The 11,713-nt window shown below is 45.2% G+C and overlaps 1 protein-coding gene across 1 annotated transcript; it reads left to right on the forward strand.

Moving 5' to 3' along the window:
* The first annotated feature begins 8,405 nt into the window (after positions 1 to 8,405).
* LOC125554476 (receptor-like protein EIX2) lies at positions 8,406 to 11,455 on the forward strand. The gene has a single exon (XM_087517400.1). The coding sequence runs from the start codon at positions 8,449 to 8,451 to the stop codon at positions 11,356 to 11,358; it is 2,910 nt and encodes a 969-aa protein (XP_087373526.1). The 5' UTR covers positions 8,406 to 8,448; the 3' UTR covers positions 11,359 to 11,455.
* The last annotated feature ends 258 nt before the right edge of the window (positions 11,456 to 11,713 follow it).

Raw genomic sequence — 11,713 nt, forward strand, 5'->3', positions numbered from 1 at the left:
ACCGACACCTTCGCTCCAGTCATTAAACCCGACACGATACACACGGTTCTCCACCTTACGGTCTCCCGTGCTTGGCCGGTGCACCAGATGGACGTCTCCAACGCCTTCCTCCATGGTCACCTCGAGGAGCAGGTCTTCTGCCAGCAGCCCACTGGGTTTGTTGACTCGGTGCTTCCCGACCACGTGTGCCTACTTTCACGGTCCTTGTACGGACTCAAGCAGGCTCCACGCGCTTGGTACCAACGCATCGCGGCGTTTCTCCACCAGCTTGGGTTCCGCTCTACCCGCTCAGGCGCCTCGCTCTTTGTCTATCATCAGGGCTCTGACACGGCCTACTTGCTGCTCTATGTCGACGACATCATCCTGACGACATGTACAACTGGTCTCCTCAGTCAGCTCATGGCTCGTCTTCGCGCCGAGTTCGCCATCAAGGACTTGGGTCCTTTGCACTACCTCCTCGGTGTCGAGGTGGTGCGCCGTCCGGATGGCTTCTTCCTTCATCAGCGGAAGTATGCTCATGAGCTCCTCGAGCGCGCCGGCATGCTTAACTGCGAGCCCGCCGCCACGCCTGTTGATACGAAGGCCAAGCTTTCTGCCACGGATGGTTCTCCTGCTTCGGATGCTGCTTTTTATCGGTCTATCGTTGGTGCTCTTCAGTACCTCACTCTGACTCGACCGGAGATCCAGTATGCCGTGCAGTAGGTGTGTCTTCATATGCATGCTCCTCGTGCCGTTCATTGGGCTACCGTCAAGCGGATTCTCCACTATATCTGTAGCACTATGGATCTTGGCGTCACGCTTCACGCCTCCACCGACACCGCCCTCACCGCCTACTCCGATGCAGACTGGGCGGGCTGCCCTAACACTCGTCGCTCCACTTCGGGCTATTGTGTCTACCTTGGACCCTCACTCATCTCGTGGTCGTCCAAGCGGCAGACTACAGTCTCTCGTTCCAGTGCTTAGGCTGAGTATCGTGCAGTGGCCAACGCCGTCGCCGAGTGTTCGTGGCTTCGCCAGCTGCTTCAGGAGCTCTCTTGCCCTGTTGACCGTGCCACGGTGGTCTACTGCGACAACGTCTCGGCGGTCTACCTCTCCGCTAACCCGGTGCATCATCGACGGACCAAGCATATTGAGTTGGATATTCACTTTGTTCGGGAATAGGTGGCCCTTGGCCATATTCGTGTTTTACACGTCCCTACTTCCCAACAATTTGCAGATATCATGACCAAGGGCTTGCCTACGACGTCATTTGAAGAGTTCCGATCCAGTCTTTGCGTCAGCCGCGGTGCCGCTTCGACTGCGGGGGGGTGTTGAGTATATATGTTATGTGCATATTGTGTATTGGGCCCGCCTCCTAGTTCCTTGTATAGTTGAGGTCCGTGGCCCACCTTTGTACATTATATATACATGCCTATGCACGAGAGCAATACATCGTGCAATTCACATAATCTACATGTGTGATGTCTGTTTGGTATTAGACTCTGACATTTGGCACCCCTCCATCACGGGGATAGGAGTAGCGACAGGTGTTGTCAAGATGGTGACTTTAGGTTTACTGATGTATTACCTCTGTAAGGACTTTGTGAATAATTAATAAATTAGTTACATGCATTGTCCAGATGCAGAGGCCGGGGATACATCCTCCTTTTCAAAAAAAAAGTGAAAAACTAAATTTGCCATCAAGTAACGAAGAACTAAGCGTACGGAACAAAAAGATTTAAAATGCCAAACAAAAGTGACAGAGAGAACGAAAACAAAGCGCACATGCAATCTTAATTTGCCATGCTAAGAAAGACGTACTAACCATACACGCTTAGAAGTCACACGGGAAAAACTGTACAAAACATTTGCACTAGTACAATTTATGTTTTTTGGATTTGCCATGGTCTGGTATCTACAATTGACACCGAGCTAAAGACTGACTTGTCATTACTTTCAAAAAGAAGGAAAACCAATAAGAATTGGGATGATGTGAGTTTTCTTTTTAAAATGCCATATGTACATTGAATATTTAAAAGCTTCCATCTTAATTATCCCTCAATTCGAAAAGATTTGCCTTGTGTTTTTTTACAAAAGCTGTTTAGAATGCCACGTGAGTAGTACAATAATTTGTAAAAAAATTTAATGTAAGTAGTGAAAATCATATAAAAAGGTCACATGAGTGTTTTCCCTGAATATACGGTAATAGTTGCCATGGGCATAAAGTAATCAATGATGGAGCTAGCGAATTTTCAAAGCCTGGGCACACCGTAAGCTAAAGTTTTATTTGGTCTACCAAACACCAAGTATCATATATTTGGACAAACGTCATGTGTAATATACATGGTAATGTTTCATAATCACATAATTACTACAAATATCAGATAACTTGCTAAACAATATAGCCACACAACCAAACCAAATAATTTCGGAACTGAATAAACAAGTCTATGAGTTGCAAACAAAAAAGCAAGTGTGTGTGTTTATAACTCTCTTTTTGGGTATTTTCAAACAACCCGCAGCATAAAACAATATTCAGAATATTAGTCTTAGTTTGTACGTCGTTCGTTGGTATACCCCAAGAGATCGATATATGCCCCACCAAGCGATCTCCCTCCCACCGATTTCCCCCCTCCCTCTGAAAACCAAAACCGGTTTTAATTCATCACTAGACCCATACGTCCCATGCCAAAAAAAAAACCAAACCAAACTTTCCATATTTTCATCGCACCCTTCCATATAAGACGCCAATCAAATCATATCGAAGGGTGGGTTTAAAAGCTTCCATCCAAAACATATCGCATCACAAAAAACTTCCATAAACAACAACTATGAAATCGCATCGCAATCAAATCTTTTCGCTATTTCCATTGCAATCAAACATATGCCGATCAAACACACTCTTTCCAAATCCACCTTTTTTCAAATCTCTCTACTACTATAGGGGCAGTATTTACCTCATTTCATTTGTTCGCTAGCCTCCCTCCCCATCGATCGATCCACCTCCGTCATCTCTTCACCGATTTTTTTTTGACAAAACCCCACCTCCCATTTATGGTTTTTATTTATTTATCATTGTTCTTTTTCCTAACATACCCAATTAACCGACCATCTCACATATCCCAAACGGATCCGGCTTGCCTGATCCCTCCTCATGCTCCCATCCGTGCTCCCATCTTATCCTATAGTTGTCTATTTTTTTTCCTTTCTAATCTAATCATCTTCCCCCCTGATTTTAAGGGGGTGGGGCCGGGTCTTATTTTGTTCCAATTAAATTAAACCACGTATGCGGAAGCACGGATGGGCACACGAGGGGGGAGCAGGCAAGTCTCGTCCATCTCAAACGAACCGTCCTCAACAGAATCACAACTTTCCATCTTCGTGGCTCCTACCAATGGAATGATGGCGCACGGGGACTTTTTCCGCTCGGGACTGTTTCTGCACGTAACTTTGACATACCATCATGACAGATTTCCGATCGGGGCTGTCTGTGGACGTACCAGTTTGGAATTGACTCCCATCGCGCCCCTGCCCCGCCGCCGGCCAGCTCCACGGCACACAACGCCCCTATCGGCGAATCGGCTCTGCTGCGTACCCCGCGCGATATAGCATCCCCCGTCCCACCGTCCTCTGCCCAGTTCGATTTCTGATGGGTCTGGTGCTCTCACGGCACCCCGACCTGCAAGCTCCTTGTCGCGACTGTTCCATAGCCTCCTACACCTACGTGCAGCTGATGGTGCATTGCTACACGCCTACAGGCCACGGATGATAGGTTGGACACGCAACTCTTGCATCTTTCATCATACACATACATTACTAATCTGATCAATTTTCCAATCAGATCACGGTCGATTTTTTTCTCAAAATATCTGAACAGCTAGATCCGTCTTATCTTATAACAATCTGCATTAGTCCAAGAACAAGAATGGCGAGTAAGTAATACACGCATTTGTAACCATGACACTCGAGGAGAGAAGGGACACAAAGGAATTGGTGGCAGCACTGATGAACGGACAGTAAGGAATTGGTGGTGTCAACACTAAGGAGGACAAACCATGCACCTTCCATTTTATGAATGAATCGGCCAGTATATAAAAATATAATACAAGTTTATCCAAATATTGTCCAGGGTAATTAAGCAGATATCATACAATCTCAACCATCGACTTTAATAGAGCATGTGGATCCATAAGAAATCCTGGTAGTATTTAGTCATACGTCAAATTAGCTTTGTATTGTTTCTATTGTGCTTCCTTAGCAAAGCACGGGCAATGTGTTGCAATAATAACAATGGATAGTGTGTAGTATGCCAATATTACAACATAGTAATTAGAGAAAAAAAGGTGTGTACACGATTCGATGCAAATACTACAGCATAGTAGTTTGAGTACTATCAGGCCAGGTTATATCAGAGTTATAATTTGAGTACTGTCAGGAGATGTTATATTGGTGAGATAAATTGACAATGTTGATTTGTAGCCAATTTTGTAGTTTAAGTAGTCCATTGTCTGCTATTACGCGAAGCATGACAAGGCTTGTTTTCTTCAAACCTTTCCTAGACTCTACTAATAGTCCTACCCTCTTTTTTTTTTACCTTTTGGTGCAGGCTTCCTTGATTTATATAAGTATGAGCGAAAGCTACTCATGAACACGGTTTACTTTAGAAGAAAGATATAAAAGTTCAGACATCCCACAATGTTATTACAGTCTGTCCATTCCATTTAAATTTCAGGACGGATCTTAATTCCTCAAGAATGATGTGGTTCTGAAGTCTACTGTTAATCTCTTTTGTCGTAGATGTTTGACCAACTTACTGGTTGCTCCTTCCCATTTTCTATGATGTTTCTCAGTCCTAAGTATCTGTATAGTCCAAATTGGAGTTACTTTGTTTACACTCATTTTATCGTGTCAGATCACCAATGGTGACAGCAGAGTCACAAGGGTGGTGTCAACCGTGATGTTACTGCAGTGGCTGCAGGTGATTGTAGTTCAGCCTGAGACCAAGCAGCACCATCCTGCATATTTTCATTTTTTTTCGTTCCAAGTATTGTAAGTGCCAAATTTATTTATGTTGTTTTGTACAGATTGGAAGCATAAATATTCAAAGTTGATTGGTTATGTAAAGCAGTAGGAGCACACACTATAAAAAAAAATACTTCACTCTTTAACACATGTACTTATTTGTATGATTATTTCGTACATCTTTAAATGACATGATGGCACTTAGGGACTGATAACACTCATATAAAAAAGTTACTTTCAATTAGAGTTGCTGAAAAGTACCCCTAATTAAATTTATTAGTATATTCTGATGCAATGTCGCTCATGAAATGTTTGTAGTTAAACATGTACTCCTACCTTGATTGTTTTAGATGATTTGTTAGAATGCCATACAAGAGAATGTGATTAACAATGATATTAATGCCTTCTTTGATACTATATATTGTGTAGCTGAATATATTTGTATCCAAGGCTATGAGTTGTCTACTGATGCATGGTTCTGCCTTCCTAGGCATATCTGATTTTTAAATTCACTTTTTTTTAAATATTTCGGAATTTGGTTGCTAGTTAAAAAATTACATTTAAAAAAATATTCACCTAAAAAATGTTCTGTGTATATTTATGGCCTAGCGATTTTGTCACCAAACTCGATCTAGTTGAGCGGCTACCACGTTCGCCTACAAATTAAAGGCCCCGTGTTCAATCCTCCCTCGGACCTCCTATTTTTCGCTGGTTTTCCAATTTTTTTTATCAGGAATGTCCTTTGTACATGTATAGAATAGCGCTGCTTTTCAAAACATAACCCCGTTAGGGTGAGTGCCTAGCACCTTAGCCATAAACCAGGAGGTCCCGTGTTCGATCCTGCCAAACAATCCTCCCTGTAATATTAGGTTACGATTACAATAAAGGGTTTCCCCCGCTTTATAGATAAAGCATCATACGGTACAACCAGCTCGCTAGGGCCGCATCACAAACAAGCCCAAAGGAAAAAGAAAGAAAAAGAAAGAGAAATTAATGCCAACAACGGCAGATCAACAAAACAAAGATGGCCGGCAACCGCTGCACCCTCCGGAGAAGTACCACCACGCACCCAGCACTCCGAAGCGACGCGTACCAAGAAACACCTTCAAGAAGGAGGCGACGACGACGCCACTGTTGCCCAGACTAGTCCTAGGGTTTCCCCCGGTACGCGCGCGCGGGGGGGGGGGGGGGGGGGCAGTGGGGGAGGGTGTACCCGATGCCCTTCAGGAAGGTTCGGCGGCACCCGCAGGCGTCGCCGCGCCAGGGCCGGATGAGCCGCCAGGGGTTACTCCCGACCAAAACTCCCACCACCACCTCAGACGATCCATAGTGGACCGCCTAGCACGCCGCCCACCAACATGTGCCACCACGGTCGCCGAACCAACTCCGCCATCTCCCTGAGGCCGCCGACACGAGACCTGGAGGATGGGAGAAGAGATAGTGGGCTCGGGGGCATCTGCAACACAGCCGACATGGGGGGACATCCACCACCGCCGCCACGGAGTTGACCGGATGCACGGACAAGGGGCCTACCAGGCGCCGAGGCCCGGCCGGACCCAAAAGGGTCTGGACAGCCCCTGCCGTCGCGTTGCAGCTCACCGGCCGACGAAGCCGCCACCGCCCGCAGACCACCGCCTTCTCGCCACCAACACCAAGGAGCAGTGTCGCCATGCACCGAGCCGCCGGCCCACCCTAGCCCAGATGGAGCCCGAAAGGGCCCAGACCTCGTCGGCGGCGGTGGGGGGAGAAGGACGGGGAGGAGGGCCGGAGGAAAGGAGGACGCAGGGTCCGCCCGTCGCCCGGGAGCGGGGGGGGGGGGGGGGGAGCGAGTGGATAGGGAGGCGGAGGAGGGGAGCGACGCGCGCGGCCGGCGGCTGGTGGCGGCGGGAGGAGAGGGCGGCCGGCGGTGGCGGGGGGAACGGGAGGAGGAACCCTAGGGGAACGCAGTTGGCTCACGGTCGAGTGATGATTTTCAGCGGTACTCGTGGTAAAGATAAAGATAAAGACTAGGGCTCTCCGTACGTGATTTCCAGCTGTGTTGATTCAGAGAGCTTAACTGTTGATGTACTACTGACGGTCAAATCAAATTAGGATTGTACTATTAATGCCACTAGCATATGTTTCAGTCTGTTGAAATAGGATGCTCCTATTTGGACTCTAGGTGCGGACTCCTCGCCGTATGCAGCCCTGATCGAGGACATGAAATACCAACTAAAAATATGGTTTTCGGAGGTCTCCATTTCTGTTTGTAGGCGGAGTGCAAATTCTGTAGCACATGAGCTAGCCGGCATTGGCCGTGTGTGTGTGTGTGACCATCATCTGGAGTGGTCGTCTGATGTACCTGCCCATGTGGGTGTTTGTATCCTGGGTGGTTTACCCACGAACCGTTAAGTAATCAAGCAGATTTGCTTTTAAAAAACGATTTTTTGTGTGAATTTCTTATCTGTTGTGTTGTAGGTAAACAGCTGAACTGTAGACGTGGTGGTATCTTTTTAGTACAATTTCGATTCGACGCTACTGCTGCTGCCACTAGCGTGTTTAAGCGTGTCAATCCGTTTGTACTTTGTAGTGCCCTAGTCCAGTCATCCATCCATTGGTGGTGCTCAAGTCGGTCTGTTTGTTGAGTGATCCTTTCGTCAAAATGGTAGCACCCTGGTCCCATGGTAGACGCTGAGCGTAGTAGCTCACGGTGATACGATACTTGGGCTCACGCTGAGCGTAGTACCCTTTGATCCATGCTACTTTTCAAAAGAAGATTGCTGAGTAATGATGCAACCTAGCAGTGAGCGACAGCCAAATCAAAATAGGATGATAGTGCTACTGCCACTAGCATTTTTGACCTTGTGGAAATTACTCCATTTCGATCTGTTTGTAGGGCCCATGGTCATCCATTGGTGGTGCTCAAGTCGATCATTTCGTTGAGTGAGTCTTTGATAGGATGATTAATCTTCGTAGTGCCATGGTCCCATGCTCATCCATTGGTTAGCACCTCTGAGCTCCTTGATTATTATTCGGCTGGCCGTAATGGTGAGTATCATGCATATGGTACTACATCCGTAGTGTATAGTATCATAGATGACTTTATTTATTGACATGCATGACACATAGTAACACAATATTTAATATGATACGGTATCATAATATGATACTTAATCCTTTTTTTAATTAATTCTATGACACCTCATCAAATTTGCCTAGTTGATATGCATGATACTACTTATGATACTTTCATTACAACCAGCCTTCTGCCGTGCATTGCATGGTAGGGGGTCATAATCCAAAGAAAGTCTCAGAGCAATTAATTAACTACTTCTGCATAAGACCAAGACTTGGAGTAGCATATCCTGGACCATATATTGTGCTCGTGGAGTGGTATCAGCCAATCCCTCTCTGGTCATTCCGTTCTCACTCCCATCCATTAGTTGTTCCCTCCCTCGTCTGACCATTATGACTGCTGAGCTTTGGCATCTCGGACGAGCAGCTGCAACAATCCTTTGCATGTTCATTTTCCATGTAGCATCATCTGATTCCCGTGCTCAAGCCAGGATATCAGGTGGGGCTGGAACTTGCATCAGCAGGGAGCGGCATGCACTTCTGTACTTCAAGGATGGCCTTCTGGATCCTGCTGGCCGTCTCTCATCATGGCATGGCAAAGATTGTTGTCGCTGGGAGGGGGTCATGTGCAGCAACAGAACTGGCCATGTCATCAGGCTCGACCTCCGCAACACAGACAATTACGAAGCCGATGGCGCCGTCAGAATGTTCTCATTTAGAGGGGAGATGGGTCCCTCTTTGGCTGCATTACAGAAGTTGAGGTATCTTGATTTGAGTAGGAATGATTTCTATGGCGCAAGCATTCCTTTGTTCATGGGCTCTCTGGAGAACCTAAGGTACCTCAACCTCTCGTCGTCAAGTTTGAGTGGGAGAATACCTTCCCAACTTGGTAATCTCTCAAATTTGAGATATCTTGATGTTGGTGGGTCTGACAATTATCTTGATGTAGTGGATCTTGCATGGTTGTCACGTCTATCATTGTTGAGTTATCTTGACTTGAGCAATGCGAACCTCAGTCCTGTGCAGGATTGGTTCCACATGGTTAACATGCTTTCTTCTCTGAAAGTGCTTCACTTAGAAAATTGTGGCCTTAACAACACATGGTCTGCTACTTCAAAATCAAACCTGACACATCTCCAAGTCCTTGGTCTATCAGGAAACCAGTTTAACACGTCATTAAAGCACAACTGGTTCTTCTGGGATCTCACAAGCCTTAAGGAGCTTCACCTCTCCCATTGTGTCTGGCATGGGCCTATTCCTGAAGAACTTGGAAACATGACGTCCCTTCAGGTCATAGATTTTGATTACAATGATCTTGTGGGTTTAATATCAAGCAATTTACGAAATTTGTGCCACTTGGAAGAGCTATATTTGGATTACAACAATTTTAATGTGAACATTGGGGAGTTCTTGAATCAGTTGCCAAGGTGCTCATGGAGTACAATACAAGTGTTGTCACTGTGTGATAATAATATGACAGGAAAACTACCAACATTGATTGGTAACATGACCAGTCTCAGTGTTCTTGATGTCAGTGCTAACATGATAACTGGTACTGTACCACTTGAAGTTGGAGCACTTAGTAACTTGACAGAGTTGGATCTGAGCTACAATAAACTAAATGGTGTGCTCATGAAGGAGCATTTTTCAAGCTTATTTAAATTAGAATATCTGGAATTGGGAGGCAACTCCTTGAAAATAGACATCGAACAAAACTGGGTTCCTCCATTTGGACTAAAGTCCATAGACTTAGGGTCATGCCTAGTGGGGCCCCGTTTTCCGGAGTGGATTAGATGGCAGGCTGATGTTTATTCTCTTTGTCTTCGAAATGCAAATTTGGATGATGTCATTCCTGAGTGGTTTTGGGTGACATTTTTCCGAACTAAATTCTTGGATGCATCGGGAAACAAGTTGCATGGTTCCTTACCGGCAAATCTACAACACATGTCAGTGAGAATGTTATATCTTGGGTCCAATATGCTTATAGGTCAAATTCCAGGGCTCCCTGTAAATATATCATATTTGAATCTGTCCTCAAACTCTTTCTCAGGGTCATTGCCATCAAAGCTAAAAGCTCCACTGCTTGAGCAGTTGTTGCTGGCAAATAATCAAATTACAGGCACCATTCCATCATCTATATGTCAATTGACTGAACTGCGACGGTTGGAACTATCAGGAAACAATTTAACAGGAGATGTTATGCAGTGCTGGATGGAGTCAGATAGCAATTCCTCAGTATCCAACACAAACTCTGCGGGTCAATTTGGTTCTGTCATGGTTAGTCTTGACTTGAGCAACAATGATCTCTCTGGTGAATTCCCTAAATTTCTTCAGAGTGCCAAAAATTTGGTATTCCTTGATCTTTCATTCAATAGGTTCTTTGGAATATTGCCAAAGTGGTTACCAGAAAAAATACCACTGTTGCAAATCTTGAGGGTGAGATCAAACATGTTTAGCGGTCATATTCCTAAGAACCTTACTGACCTTGAAAGTCTTTATCATTTGGATATAGCCCGTAACAATATTTCTGGAAGCATACCATGGTCACTATCAAGCTTGAAAGCAATGAGAGTCATATCTCGGAAAAGGTTAGGCTATGATTTTGAGGAGAATGATTTAGAGGTGAGTGATTTTGAGGAGAGCGTACCAGTCATTACAAAAGGCCAAACACGTGACTATACCTTTGGCATATACGGGCTAGTGGTGAATCTTGATTTTTCATGTAATAGTTTAACAGGACAGATTCCAGAGGAGATAAAATTGCTGATTGGGCTCACCAATTTGAACTTATCAAGTAATCAGTTGATTGGCAAAATCCCAATTCAGATTGGTGCTCTAAAGCAGCTAGAGTCCCTCGACCTATCCTATAACAAGCTTTCTGGTGAAATCCCATCTGGTTTGTCAGCTCTAACCTCTCTAAGCTACTTGAACCTGTCATACAACAACTTATCAGGCATGATACCATCCGGGCCCCAGCTACAAGCTCTTGACAACCAGATTGATATCTACATCGGCAACCCCGGTCTATGTGGCTACCCTCTCTCCAAAAACTGCTCTGCTAGTACTACTGATGCAGAGCCAAGTGTCGACCATGAAGATGTAGATCATATTTCATATCTCTACCTTGGGATGGGCATAGGATTTGTGGTCGGCCTTTGGGTGGTGTTTTGCACCATGTTACTGAAAAGAAGCTGGACGATTGCTTACTTCCAGATCATTGATAAGCTGTATGATGAGGTTTATGTACGAGTGGCTATAACTTGGGCTCGCCTCATGAAGAAGACCCACGACGACGCAGTGTGAGCAGCCTGCTTCATGTGCGGCTGAACTGCTGAGAGATGTATGTTAGTACTTTGTGAGAATAAGTGGTACTATGGTGTGTGTACTGCAACTATGTACTAGTCTCGTGCTATTATTAGGTACCTATAAAGGCGCATCGAGTGGAAATATTCCATAAATTCTGTAAGATGGCTTGTTCTATAAACAACCTATGTATTCTAGTCTGGTTGTAAACGACACAATAATGTAACCGCGGCACATTATTTGAATCCTGGTGAATGGAATACATACTATGTGCAACAACTACGATATGACCTTTTGTATCTTGGCAGACATTCAACTAACACCATTCAACTCATACCGTCGGGCATTAAATTGG

This window comes from Triticum urartu, chromosome 4A (assembly GCF_056163025.1).
Source record: "Triticum urartu cultivar PI428250 chromosome 4A, HENAU_Tu73, whole genome shotgun sequence".
NCBI classification, from domain to species: domain Eukaryota; kingdom Viridiplantae; phylum Streptophyta; class Magnoliopsida; order Poales; family Poaceae; genus Triticum; species Triticum urartu.